The sequence below is a fragment of the Zalophus californianus genome, chromosome X (genome assembly GCF_009762305.2).
Source record: "Zalophus californianus isolate mZalCal1 chromosome X, mZalCal1.pri.v2, whole genome shotgun sequence".
NCBI classification, from domain to species: domain Eukaryota; kingdom Metazoa; phylum Chordata; class Mammalia; order Carnivora; family Otariidae; genus Zalophus; species Zalophus californianus.
The window spans coordinates 85,876,312-85,891,410 of NC_045612.1; the positions used below are offsets into that span (position 1 = coordinate 85,876,312).

Consider the following 15,099-nt stretch of genomic DNA (forward strand, 5'->3'; position numbering starts at 1 on the left):
TGATGAATAGGGTCTCAAAGCAGATGGAACAATGGGGGCACTCATAAATTATAGCCCTATTGTGAAGGATTACCCTTTAAAGTGAAATGCTCTGCCTTGATTAAAGCTATGAGTATGTGAAAACAGTACCTGGTTCTACCTTAGAAATATAATCTGTAATCTAGTGGTCCTTATTTTTGAAAGTTTTAAGTTAAGGAATAACATATATGTGTATATATATATGTTATATATATGTATATATTATATACCTGTATATATGTGTGTATATATGTATATATATGTTATATATATGTGTATATATAACATATATACACACACACAGTAAAATGCACAAATCTCAATGAATTTTTAGATATGTATAGTTCCAGGTAAATCAGTACCCAGATCAATATGTAAAACATTTCCAGCACCGCTGAAATAATACTCATGTGCCTTCACATTCAGTACACCCACTCCAGAGATAACCAATATTCTGAGTGCCCAAATACATAAAACAGTTAATAACAAACATAAAGGAACTAATTGATAATAATATAGTAATACTAGGGGACTTTATCACTCCACTTACATCAATGGACAGATCATCCAGACAGAATATCAACAAGAAACAATAGCTTTGAATGACACATGGGAACAGACGAACTTAACAGATATATTCAGAACATTCCATCCTAAAACAGCAGAATACACATTCTTTTCAAGTACACATGCAATATTCTCCAGAATAGATCACATATTAGCCCACAAAACCAGCCTCAACAAATTCAAGAAGACTGAAGTCATACCATGCACCTTTTCTCACCATAATGCTGTGAAACTAGAAGTCAACTACAAGAAAAAATCTGGAAAAACCACAAATACATGGAGGTTAAATAACATGCTACAAAACAATGAATGGATCAGCCAGGAAATCAGGAAAAATAAAAAAACCACATGGAAACTAATGAAAATGAAAACATACAGTCCAAAACCTCTGGGGTACAGCAAAAGCAGTTCTAAAATGGAAGTTTATAGCAATACAGGCCTATCTCAAGAAGCAAAAAAAATTTCAAATAAACAACCTAACCTTACACCTAAAGGATCTAGAAAAAACAACAAAACCTAAAACCAGCAGAAGGTAGGAAATAATAAAGATTAGAGCAGCAATAAATGATACAGAAACTAAAAGAACCTTAAAAGAACAGATCAATGAAACCAGGAGCTGATTCCTTGAAAAAACTGATAAACCGCTATCCAGACTTATCAAGAAATAAAGAGAAAGAACTCAAATAAATAAAATCATAAATGAGAAAGGAGAAATAATAACCAACACCACAGAAATACAGTCAATCATAATAGAATATTATGAAAAATGTATGCCAACAAATTGAACAACCTAGAGTTTGTTCTGCCAGTCTTCAGATCACTCTCCTGTTTATTGACTTGGATGCGTATGATACCTAGTTGTAAATGTGGGATGAGATGAGCCCAGGGTCCTCCTATTCTGCCATCTTCCAGAGCTCTTGTAATCTGTGTGTTTTGACGGACATTGGGGTTGTTCCTATTTTTTGTCTATTATGAATAAAGCTAAAAATAAAATATAAAAAATAAAAATATAGATATATAAAAATATTAAAAAATAAATCTAAAATATATCCTATCACATCTTTTTGTGGACATCTGCACTTCTTTCTCTTGGGTATCCCTAGGTGTGGAATTTCTGGGTTCAACAGAGGGTATACAGACTTCTACAGTGGCTGTACAATTTTACACTCCCACCAGCAATGTGAGTTCAAATGTTATATGTTCCTGCCAATACATGGTATTTTCAGTCTTTTTAAGTATTCTAGTGAATGTGTACTGATATTTTACTGTGATTTTAAATAGCATTTCTCTGATAAAAAATGATATTAAGCACCTTTTCATATGTCTACTTGGCATTTGGCTATCTTTAGTGAAGTGCCTGTTCAAGTCTTTTGCCAAATGTTAATTGGTTGTGTTTTTCTTATTGATTTGTAGGCATTCTTTTCATATTGTGGATACAAATCCTTTGTCAGATATATGTATTATGAATATTTTTTTCCTATTCTGTGACTTGCCTTTTCACCTTTTAGTGACATTTTTGATGAATATAATATATTTTTTATTTTGGTGAACTCTAATATAGCACTCTTTCTTTTATGGTTATTGCTTTTTGCATCCTGTCCAAGAAATCTTTGCCCAGACAATGAGATACCACCTCACACTGGTCAGAATGGCTAAAATGAACAAGTCAGGAAATGACAGATGTTGGCAAGGATACAGAGAAAGGCTAACCCTCTTACACTGTTGGAGGGAATGAAAGCTGGTGCAGCCACTCTGAAAAACAGTATGGAGGTTCCTCAAAAAGCTGAAAATAGAACTACCTTATGACCCATCAATTGCACTACAAGGTATTTACCCCAAAGATACAAATGTAGCAATCCGAAGGGGCACCTGCACCCCAATGTTTATAGCAGCAATGTCCACAATAGCCAAACTATGGAAAGAGCCCAGATGTCCACCAACAGATGAATAGATAAAGAAGTTGTGATATAGATGTATACAATGGAATACTACTCAGCCATCAAAAAAATGATACCTTGCCATTTGCAACGATGTGGTTGGAACTAGAGGGTATTACGTTATGCGAAATAAGTCAATCAGAGACCATTATCATATGATCTCACTCATACGTGGATTTAAGAAACAAAACAGAGGATCATTGTGGAAGAGAGGAAAAAATAAAACAAGACATAATCAGAGAGGGAGACAAACCATAAGAGACTCTTTATCATAAGAAACAAACTAAGGGTGGCTGGAGGGGAGGGGGTTGGGGGATGGGGTAACTGGGTGATGGACATTAAGGCGGGCACGTGATGTAATGGGCACTGGGTGTTATATAAGACTGATGAATCACTGACCTCTACCTCTGAAACCAATAATACTTATATGTTAATTAATTGAATTTAAATTAAAAGATAAAAAAATTTTTTTAAAGAAATCTTTGCCCACCTCAAGGTCACAAAGATATTCTCATGTTTTCCTCAAAAGTCCTTTGGTTTTAGCCCTCTCATTTAAGTCTATGATTTGGAGAAGTGTTTTAGTAAAAATTTACGCCAGCAAAAATATTTTGAGTATGTGTCCCCAGTACATGTAACTTTATTTGTGAATGTTATAATTTACTACCACCAATATTAAATATTAATAATGCTTGACTTTTAAATTATTTTAGATAAATGTAAATATAAACAGAAGTTCAAATATATCCCCTTCCAGTGGATCATCTTGTGCATAGCCTGGGATATATATACACCCTACTCTGGAGATCATTGTACTAAACCACCAAAAGCTGACATTTTTGATGAACACTGATAATATTAATATCAGCAAAAGACTTCTTCAGTGTAAATAAATGGCTAGAGGTGACAAAGTGTGAGCAGGACCCCAGTGAGGATATTTGCTGATAATATAAGAAACCCTGAGCTTATTCGTGCACAGTGATGTTTGTTCTCCCTTACTTGATTTATGGAGACAGCAGGATGATCAGACTTGGTAGGAGTCGCTGATGATAACTTGCTTTCGATTGCTGATGTAGGGTACAGCGCTTTTGACTCTCTACTCCTTTCCTCATCACCAAATTCCTAGAACAGAGCTTGGCTCTGGACTGACTGATTTTTTGGCAAAGATACTTAGCATTCGACTTGGGCTAATCCCTAGGGAAATTTAATGATTCACTGCTTAGAGGACCTCTGTTGTGAGGATTAGTTAACTAGATGGTGATTAAGCAGCTGGGGAGGAAGGTGCTGTCTATAGCGATAGGTCATGCTTTGGAGCATAACATAGTTCCACTGGTCCAAGATCAGGGGAAACCATGGGCCTGATCCACAGAACTTGACACTCTGGGGCAGCCCTATGTAGGATTTGGGCATCTGTTTCTTAGCTGGTAGAGGGAAAGAGTATCTCCTCCCTTGGTGGCCACCTCCTCAAGCTATCTGCATACAGGGATTACCACATAGAACCAGGCCCACTTACATCTTTTTAACTGGTGGTTGTTTTTAGATTCTCATTTAAGAGACAGGTTTTGTTTTCTGTTTTGCTTTGGGTAACGTAGGGAAGATGAGGAGCAGCAGAGTTTCTTGTTTTTCTAATCTAGACTACTTTGGAAATTCGAGAGGGATTTTGAAGGGAGAGAGTTGCTAAGACAGAGAAGTTAGGGCAGTCACTATGTCTGCAGCCTGGCATCAGAGTGTTGAAAGCCATGGCAGAGATTGCAGAAGTTTCAAAGCCTCTGTCTTCCCTGTCCAGGGCACTCTGAGTAATCTCTCCTAGCATCAGATTCTAAGGGATACCAATATGGGAGAGAGGGCTGATCAGAAACAGACAGTCCCCAACCTGTGGTCTGCTTAAGATTTCAAACTAAGTTTCAGAATAAGCACAGACTTTATCTACTATTTGGTGATCCTCCTTCCTCATAGTTAGACTTCTTAAATCCAGCTTATCTCCCTCTCTACATTTTCTCTCAGTGGATTCCCCAGAGAGACCGAATTGCTGAAGGGGTGTCTAGAATGTTACTAAAACCTTGAAAATCTTTTAAAGGTGCTAAGAAGACATTCAGAGGATGTTCTGTTTTTTTAAGCAATACAACTACTCTTCCGGGTGGACCTTTTCTATTTGCCAAAAAAAAAAAAAAATCAATTTAAACAATTCACTCTGTTGTTTGCCTTCTTAGACTATAGACAAGCTGGTCGAGGTAGGAGTGTGGGCTGGTAATTTGGCCAGAGGCTCTTAGAACTGGCCAGGAAAGTTTCAGTCAATGCCTGTTTTTTCCAATAAATTTCTTGTAGCAAGCTGAGGTATTCACAATCATGCCATTGATTTTTAATGCAGCTCTTACACTATTATAATAAGCTTTCAATACCTGTTGGTTATTGTTGCAGATGATGTTTCTCCTGCTGACTACATTTTTTTTTTTTTTAGGCTAAACCTTATTTAACTTTTCTTTCCCTCACTCTCTCATACCTCCCAAGTTTATTCAAAATCCCCAAGCAAGTATCTGCTAGTATCAGACTAAATAAAAGCTACTACTAGAAAGCCAGTAAGTGTTGTTACGTCCATTTTTCTTTGCCTTTACTCAAGGGGCCAGCTTGTCACTTTGTTGACAGCTATCAGAGCACTTCATGCTTCATTGGAGATCCATCAAAAATTTCCAAATCGCTAGCTCATTAGCACAAAATAGGGCTCCAGGAATCTCTTTCTCTCAGTGTCCCAACTGTGCTTTTTTAAGTGTTCCAGCCTTGATGGACCACTCCAAAACAATGGATAACGACCACAGGGAAATGAGAGATGGATGTTAATTAGTCAGTTTTGAAGGAGTGAAACATGGGTGAAGACAAAGTATAATGGGGCAAAAAGCTGGGATTATCTGTGTCAGCAAAAGGATAATGCATGATTTTGTTAACTGTTCACAGGTCACTGAATGTCAGAGCTCCAAAGCCCTCAGAGATCATCTAGTCAGACCCCCCACCTTTTACCAGTAAGGGTAAAAGAAGCCACAAGAGGGGAAAGGGACTTATCCAAGGTCAATCAGCTCTTCCCAATTTTCCAGACACCAGCTGGCTTTTGGTTATATGACCTTTATGCAATCCATTTTCAATAACTTGGGCCACTCACTGCTTAGCCCAGCAATCACTTGGATAAACCAAAATGACACATAAGGTAACCATCGTTTACATTGGACTTTGTGATGTGTGTTTATACTGACATTCCAGTGTGTCTGGGTACAATCTGAGAATTCACAACACCTGAAATGAAACAAGAAAGCCACCCTAAAAGTCTGATTCAGGAAGAGCTGGGAAGTTGATCAGCCTTACCGAATGGGTGGCATCAAATGATGCTACACAGCCCCTCAAGCAGGGCGTGTTATTCTCAACAAGTTTGTTGATTCACATCTTTCCTGAGCCTCAGCCAAACTTGTACATGGGGCAGTGGAAGGGGAAAGAAAACATTTTATAAAAGAATACATACATCTTCTTCCCTCCCTCCCTCCTTCCCTTCCCTTCTTCCTTCCTTTCCATTTTATTCCTTTTCCTTGATAGGAAAGGAAGCAGCTGCTTTATCTTCTATATAAACAAATGTGTGGTGGAGCCACTGACCTGGAGAACTGGCTGTCAGGAGGCAAAACAATAAATGGAAGACATGCTGGAATCTAGAGGTGGAGTGCAGGAAAGACTAGTGAACAATAATTTTTAAAAGCATTAAAAAGTCAGGAGAAGTAAGAAGGAATCAGTTACATAGCTCGGTAAATGCCCTGGGTCTGGGAAAGGGCTAGTTTGGAGTATAGTCCAAGGGATCTTCAATCAAATGGAGTTTCATTTCCTGATCTGGACCCATCTGGACTCTGAGACTGTGCCAGGTACCCATAATTTACTGGTTTGTTGTCTGCAAGTTCTTGCACTTGTGCTAAAATTGTACTATTACACTCAACACATCTGTCCTGAGGAGGAGGCTGTAGTGACTGAGAAGGGGCAGGAAACAGAAAAGGGGCATATGGGGCACCTGGGTGGCTCAGTCAGTTAAGCGTCCGACTCTTGGTTTTGGTTCAGGTCATGATCTCAGGGTTGTGGGATCGAGCCCCACATCCGGCTCCATGTTGGTGGGGGGTCTGTTGGAGATTCTCCCTCTCCCTCTGTCCTCCCCCCCACCCCCCACTCTCTCTCTCTCTCTCTCTCTCTCTGTCTCAATAAATAAAATCTTTTAAAAAAAGAAAAGCGGCATTCATAGTCGGCCTGAGGCTCTAGTCCAGGAAAGAGTCCCTGCAAGGACCCAGTGGCAGCCCAAATGGCAGTAGGGAATGCAAAACGCTGTAACTTTTGCTGCAGCAATAATTAAGCATTTTTGTTTAAAAAGGTTCCCCCCCTTTCATTTTCTGGCCTAGAATAAACAGAGATCTAGTTGATGTAACGAAGTGCTTAATTAACTTGAGGTGGTACTTAATATCAACACATATTGAAGGGGAGACTTGCTATTGGTGACAGTAATATGGATAATTGAGTTGTATGAATAAAAAATGGGTAGAGTGAATTAAGACTAATGTCCATCAACAGGAAAAATCTGTTAGCATTCATTAGTTAGGCTCCTGTTTGTGGCTCTTTGTTAGCCTAAGGAAGCCCTTTTAGATGGCTGATCCCTGTTGAAAGTCCTGCCTGATGCTGAGGGCCCTCTCTGGATGCCAAAGAAATGAGTCATTCAAATAGAACTTCTGAAATTCAAGTACAGCACTTTGCTTTTTTTTTTTTTTTTTTTTTTTTTTTTTTTTTGGCAGCAGGCAGCAGTGACTGTGAAGTAATAATGCTAATGACAATAGAAGTAAGAATCTGATCCTAATTAATTTGCTGAGAGTTGTTCCCCATTTACCAATATTGGCTTGTTTTATCTTGAGTGGTGGCTCAGGTACTGGAACAAAGGTATATATATTCAATGTCACTTGGCTAACCTATGATTTGTCAGACAAAGGTTAATTTAAAAAAAAAGTTGGGTTAGCAGCAATAAATTTAATAATAGTCTGTTATTTAACTTAGAATTTCAATTTATTCGATGGGATTTTTTTAAATCCTGAATTAACATTTTTCTCTGCACTCAGGAGGTCTTGACTGCCAAATTGCGCATGAGCTGGCCAACGTAAAGCTCAGCAATATTCTAACTTGCATGGTGAGGGATAGATTGGAGGGAATCTATAAAAGACAGAGAAAAAGATTGGAAGAAGAGTAGAAATGTAAAAACACCTACAGCAAAGACCAGCCTTTGGTTGCCCCACTTAGAATCTTTCTTTCCCCAAAGATTGTATGGTTTAATCATCCTCACCTTCCTTGTCCCTGGGAGAAAAACAAACATCTCTTCCTGATTCCATCAGTGGGGTGGACATTTTTTATCTAACCATCTCTGTGGTTAGATGTGAACTTCAGACATAGCCTAAACTTGAGGCTGGGAGCTATAGCACTTAGCATGCTGTCCTGTGCATACTAGAAATTCACTAAAACTTTGAGGAATGATTAATGGATGGATGAGATGGCTCCTACCACCATGGATGAAATTGATGTCCTAATAGGTAGAACTCACCTTTGTGGTACAAAGAATGTTACATATAAAAGTAGCCATAATCAAGGACCCATGGGGGACATTCTGCTTTGCTTTTCTTTTGCCGACCCCAGCTGCTATTATTTCTGCCTGCTTTCTATGCCCTCCAGCCTGACTACCTTCTTACCAAGATTGCCCTGGTCAATGGTAATTCTGTAGGCTGTGATGGTACCATGAACACCTATGTTTCCAGATTTTGGTGAATGCCCACTGTGTTCCATACCCTAGAAGCACTGTACTAGGCACTTGTTGAAGAGCATAGACACATGATCAGTTACTTTGTCTGTACATCCTTTGTATCTTTTGAATTGGCAATTCCACTCACAGAATATTGAGCTGAAGCTCAAGGTCTTCAGAGTCAACTCCCTTGCTATACTCATCAGAGCTCCCATTTACTGAGGACGTAAATATTATCAGACATTCTCTATGCCAACAGCTCTGTGAGGTAGGTACTCTTGTTATTTATTTTCCTCTGTCAGGTTATTGAGACATAAAGATGTTAGGTAACTTGCTCAGGGTCACTGAGCTAGGAAGTACTAGAACCAAGATTCAAACTCAACTTTATCAGACTTCAAAGGCTGCCCCAAGATAGGAAAGGACTTGTCAAAGGTCATTTTGCTGGAGCCTAGCTCTTCTGGCTCTAATTTGTGTTCACATTTTGCTATGCCGTGCTGCTACTTCAGCTCACACTGTCACAGTCCTTCCAAACATTCTCATTGAGAAGTGCTTGTCTCCCCAGAAGGACGTGGATTCCTCCAGAGCAGAGCTTGCATTATTTCAGTATTGCCTCCTTCCTCAAAGGTTTGCCCAAGGTTGGCCTTCTGTAAATATAAATACTAGGCTGTGATCAGCTTCTTAGCTGTTTCCTGGAGCTTCCTGGAGCCTTTCCCCCGGTACTACTTATGGCTCTGAGTTTGGGAGGAACCAGGAAGTAGAATTTTGGGTAAGGAGTCATCTCACCACCTACCTGCTTTCTGTTCTGTTCTCTGCAACACAGATTGAAGATGGGGGCAAGGCAGCCTTGTCCCAGAAGATGAGGACTGGTGATGAGCTGGTGAATATCAATGGCACTCCATTGTATGGCTCCCGCCAAGAGGCCCTCATCCTCATCAAAGGCTCCTTCCGGATCCTCAAGCTGATTGTCAGGAGGTAAGGTACAGGGAGATTTGCTGCTATAAGGAATAGGGGCCACTGAACCGCTAGGTTGGTACTAAAGCCTCAAGAGAGTTATGTCTCTTGACACCTCATGAAAGAAGTGTCTCACATGAACAGAATTTTGCGGACAACTGAAGCAGAATGGCATAGGAGAAAGGGTCTGTGGTTCAAATCCTGACACTGCTACATATTACCTGTGTCACCCTGGTTATTTTATATAATTTTATATAGTCTATTTTATATCTGCAAGACTCAGTCTCCTTATTTGCTACCAAGAGAAGTAAATGATTCCATATACACCAAGGGCCTACTAACCTGGTGTTTTTCTGTCTCCTTCATAACAGGCTGCCCCTGTTCAACCACAGAGATTTATTCTTTCAGGTTTTTATTTAAATCAACTACATAGATTTAAAGAGACCCTGCTACCAGCCACGGTAGGCAATCTGGAAGCTGTGGCAAACTCTAAGATAGAAACCCTGCCCTTGAGGAGAATACAGTCAAATGGGGGAGAAAAGACACATGTGTGACAAATTAACTAGCAATACATTTTGGGGGGAAAAAAGCAATAAAGGAGATTTCACAGGCTGAAGGATGATTGTCAAATGGATTATTCAGACAGAAATTGCTATTAGAATTCAAGAGAAAGAGAGAGTACTTCAGAAGAGATTGGTAGGGTAAGAGTTCATAGAGGAAGTGGAATTTGAGCTAAAGGGTGGGTATAATTGGACAGATAAGCCATCAGGAGGAGAAAGGCATTCCAGATAAGTGGAGTGGCTAAAGCAAAAGGAAGGTAAGGACATACTTGGGCACAGTTGTTTTGCTGCAATTACACATTTGCTTATTGGTGAGCTTTCCATATGGCTTCTTCCATTTTGCTGCTGTATCTTTGCTCTGTGCTACTGGAGCTCATACTTCTCCATTCTGTGAGTTTCCTTTATCCTATACACAAGGCTGAGCTTCTCCATCTTAATTATTTTTACTAGAAAAAATATTTTTAAAGCATCTTCCCATAATCCTACTATCGGGGGCTCTGGCTACTGCCCCATGTTTCTCCTTTTGTTCATACTCAGTCTCTCAAAAGGAGAGTCTATACTCACTGTCTTCATCTACAATTTAGTTTTCCACCCACTGCAGTCTGAATTTGACCTACAGAACCCCACTGAAACTACTCTGTCAAAAGCTACATATTACTTCTTAATTGTCAAAGTCAATGGATTGCTTTCAGTCTTCGTCACGTGTGACTAGTATATGGCATTTGACATTGTTGCTCTGGATTATGTTCTCCTTTGTGAAACTCTGCTTTCTTGCTTGCAAGATACCCCATTTTCTTGTTACTTTCCTACCTCTCTGTTCATTTTTTAAAACCAGGTTCCTCTACTACCTGCTCTTCCTCTGATCATCCCTAACATGGTGGTGTTTTCCCTAGTTCCACTCTTTCTTTCTTTCTTTCTTTCTTTCTTTCTTTCTTTCTTTTTCTTTCTTTCTTTCTTCTTTCCTTCTTACTTTCTTTCTTTCTTTCTTTGAGAGAGAGAGAGAATGAGAGAGAGAGAAAGCACATGAGATGGGGGGAGGGTCCGAGGGAGAAGCAGACTCCCTGCCGAGCAGGGAGCCCAATGTGGGACTCGATCCAGGGACTCCAGGATCATGACCTGAGCCAAAGGCAGTCCCTTAACCAACTGAGCCACCCAGGCGCCCAGTTCCACTCTTTCTAACTTTGTTAATATACCATGGAGAACCTCACTCAGTTCCAGAGTTTAAATTCTCATTTACATGTATCTATTATATTTCTTGAGCCCCAGGCCCATATAGCCAACTTCCCACTGGACATTTATACTTAGATGTCTCAGAAGCATTTGAAGTATAATATGCCCAAAACCTAACATGTCAGCTTTTCCTCTCAAGCTCCTTATCTCAGTGCTTGGGACCACCATGCCCTCAGTCAACCAAACCAGAAACGCAGAAGCCGTCTTTAATTCTTCAGCTGTTCTCATGCTCTACATCCAAGTGATTTATCCTGAGAGAATACTTAAGGGGGAAAGGGTTTTAAGTTAGTAAGGGTGAGGTTACATAGGATCCTATTGATTGATTGGATTACCTGCTGGTACCTAAAATTAAGCCATCCCTGCTCATGTACCTGGATAGGAAGTGACAGGTTAAGCAATGTTTTATACAATAGATACGTTGCCACTGACTCAGTCTTGAATCAGTCATGATTTAGGTTTTAAACAAGGCTTCTTGGAGAGGTAGCTTGGTAGTTTTTGCTTTAGAGTCAGATAGACCCATGTATGACACTGCCTAGTTCTGTCACATATAATAGTTCCTATATAATGGCATTGTTGTAATGATTAAATAAGGCAATGTATGTAAAATGTCTTTCACTTACCGGGTTCTCAAGGAATTTCATTCCCATTACTTTCCCTGGGGTATAAGAGAAGCATAATTGGAGTAACCAAACATTATTAAGTAAGGAGAATGCCAGAACTGTAGTGTGCTTTGCAGCCTAACCTTTACAGCACATGATCTGGGGTGACATTAGGGGTGACAAAGATCTCAACATGAAATAAAGGTCCCTGGGAGATACGGGTTATACAGAGATACCAGCACTATGTAAGGAATGTAGACACCATCCCTGGTGTCTTCTGAGCCAGCCATAAGAATGAGAGTTATCTGGCTGTCCCCTACTCATCCTTCTGTGGTGAGCACCATGTTCTCTTTGTTCCTGCTGTAGCAACATCTGCCACTACCACTTAGGAGTAGCTGTAATTATGGCCTTGGAGATAGTAGGACCCTTTGGTTTTCATGGTGTGGCAGGTCCTATGGCTCCCGAACTTATACTGTCTACCTTTTCAGCCTCCCCCCAGCGCCTATTGGAGGAGGCTCTCAATGACATAATTTATTAGGTGATGCTGCCCTCTTGTGGAAAACTTAGCCTTCCTGTATGGATTACCCCAGGAATGGTGTTAGAAGGCATTTATTCCCTCTTTCTTAGTCCAAATGGTTCCTCAAATTTATGAAGGAGCTCTTAGCACATAAATGAAAGGTGATCCCCTGAAATTTAATATTTAGCCTAGTGTTTTATACTAAGGTAAACTTTGGTTTGAGTAAGCAATCCATTGGTGAAGATTCAACACTGAGCTTTAAGTCTGGACTCGAGTACTTTGGGATGAATATAATGAGAAAGAAGAACTTTAGAAAATGGCTTATTCTGAAAAGCCACACCAGCTCTTTCTGGTTTTTTTTGTTTTTTAGATAATGGTCAGCTAAGTCAGAAATCTAGGTGTTAACTCTCAACTCTTCTCACTTGCCCCAACCCCCTTCAATCTAATTCCAAGTCTTAATGATTCTACTTGCTATAAACCTCTCTGCAGCCTTGGTCTTCATCCAGTCACTCATGATTTCTTACCTGGAAGATTATAAGAGTCCTTTCACTGGCTTCTCATCTTTTGGTCTCACCTCCTTCTGATCAGTCCATTCTCCAAATAAGGCATCTGATCATGTCACTTACCTATTTGGAAACAAAACAAAACAGGAACAATAACTATACAATCTTGTTGGTCCCGCGAGATTTATTTAATATTGATAGAAGATACAAATTATTTTAAGGATATTATATTCATGAAACATTTTTTTACATCCAAATATTTGAATAAAAGACTATTTGAAATACAAGAAGAAAAATTATAGAAATGTCTATATGGAAGATTTATATAATTTAACTATGACAGATAAAGTAGACCAAGAAAATAAGTACTTAGAATATTTGAAAAATACAATTCATCAGATTTAATTAACATCAAAAATTATATTTGATTGACAGTGAATACACCCTCTTTCAAATATTCAAAGAACATTTTTTTATTATGTAATGTTAATCACCGTACATTACATCATTAGTTTTTGATGTAGTGTTCCATGATTCATTGTTTGCGTATAACACCCAGTGCTCCATGCAGAACGTGCCCTCTTTAATACCCATGATCATGTGCTACACCACAAAGAAAATCTTTGCATACCCTTACAAGTAGAAATCAGCCTTGCCCTGTTCTCTGGTGATAATGTAAAGCTTCTACAAATTTAGAAACAAATTTGAACAAAAGTCTTCCACTGTTTTAATATTTCAGAACACATTTATATGCAAGTATTAGCCAAAAGAAACACTAGCAGACTAATAAAAAATAACAAAAATGAGATCACGACTTATCAAAACTTTGAGAGCAATATTCAGAAGTAAATTCATAACCTTAAATATTTCATTATTAAAAATGAAGAATGAAATTACATGATTAAGAATCCAATATAATATGAAGCCAAGGGGTATGTTGTTTTTATGGGGGGGGATGAATTAAGTAGATAAGCCTCTAGCAAATTTAATTAAAACAAAGATAAATTATAAATAAAATTTAAATGATAAATGGAATAGAGCAACAAATACGAATAACTTTTCTTAAATTATAGGAAACTACTATAATTGTACCTTAATAAATTTGAAAATCTCAGCAAATATGAAATATCTAATAAAATGTTAAACACCATGCATTAGTAAGAAGTTCAAAACAAAATGGGCCTGTAACTGTAGAAACATTGAAAACAATTATCAAAGAGAAACTTCCAAAAATACTTTAGGGCCAGATGTTTTTTATCAGTGAGTTCCTTCAAATTTTCTAGGAATATCCACATTGTTATAGAATTGAAAATCTTGCAGAGTTATTCACATTGATTTTGAAACTAGCATCATTCTGATACCAATATCCGACAGACTGTTCCAAAAAGAATATTCCCTTCAGTTTGTGAACTTAGATGCAAAACCTATAAATGAATTTTATCAAATCTACTTCAGTAATATTGCACAATAATAATTCATTGCAAATTTTAAAGGATAATTTTTTAAAAGATTTTATTCATTTATTTGAGAAAGAGCAAGAGAGCATGCACAAGCAGTGGGGAGGGGCAGAGGGAGAGGGAGAAGCAGACTCCCTGCCAAGCAGGGAGCCTGAAGCGGGGCTTGATCCCAGGACCCTGAGATCATGACCTGAGCCAAAAGCAGATGCTTAACTGACTAAGCCACCCAGGCGCCCCAAAAGATAATTTTTAAAAGGTAAAAATCTTAACTCTCATAATGATACAAAAAATGAACATATTTAAAGATTTTATTTACTTAATGAGGATGTTACAACTAGTTCAGAGGATAAGTCAAAGAAGCGCAAATTTAATTTAAAAGAACAATAGACCAGAATAACCAATTTGGAGCTATTAGGAGAAATATATCCCATTCACGATAGCAATCAAACACATAAAATTCTTAGGAATGGCCTTAAGAAGAAATGTGTATGAAAGAAAGAGGATGTATATGGTAAAAAAAAAATATATATATATATATATAGAACTATCCAAAAAGAGAAAATGTGTAAAAATAATTTTTGATTATGTGGGTAAAGTCTCAGGGCACTGTATTAAGTGATAAAAAAGCAAGACACAATTTAATGGTCAGTGGTATGTTCATATGCACTGGATTAGGCATGTTCTCTATAGATAACTTCCAAAGCATTATTCCTCCACCCTCATGCAAAGTCCCTTCACTTTTGAAATTCAACATGCAGGCTCTATCATTTTCCTTTCCCTACTGCTGTCCTCTATCAGCCTCCAGGTCATTCTCCCACTTCCATTTTATATTTTGGCACCTGCTTCACCATCATTTTCCCGACCCCAATTCATGTTGTCATACTGAAAGATTTTATTGTCCTTGTAGAGGATCACAAACTTTACTCTTCTGGGTCCTTGATCATAATTTCAGCAGTAAACCCTCTATATCAG

General features: G+C 38.5%; 1 protein-coding gene across 2 annotated transcripts in view; it reads left to right on the plus strand.

The window, feature by feature from the left end:
* Positions 1–15,099, plus strand: part of SHROOM4 (shroom family member 4) — a 218,476-nt gene that overhangs the window by 97,345 nt on the left and 106,032 nt on the right. For both annotated transcript variants that reach the window (XM_027608821.2, XM_027608822.2), the window contains exon 2: positions 9,131–9,282. In XM_027608821.2, coding sequence (XP_027464622.1) covers positions 9,131–9,282 — 152 coding nt within the window. The remainder of the gene's footprint in view (positions 1–9,130; positions 9,283–15,099) is intronic.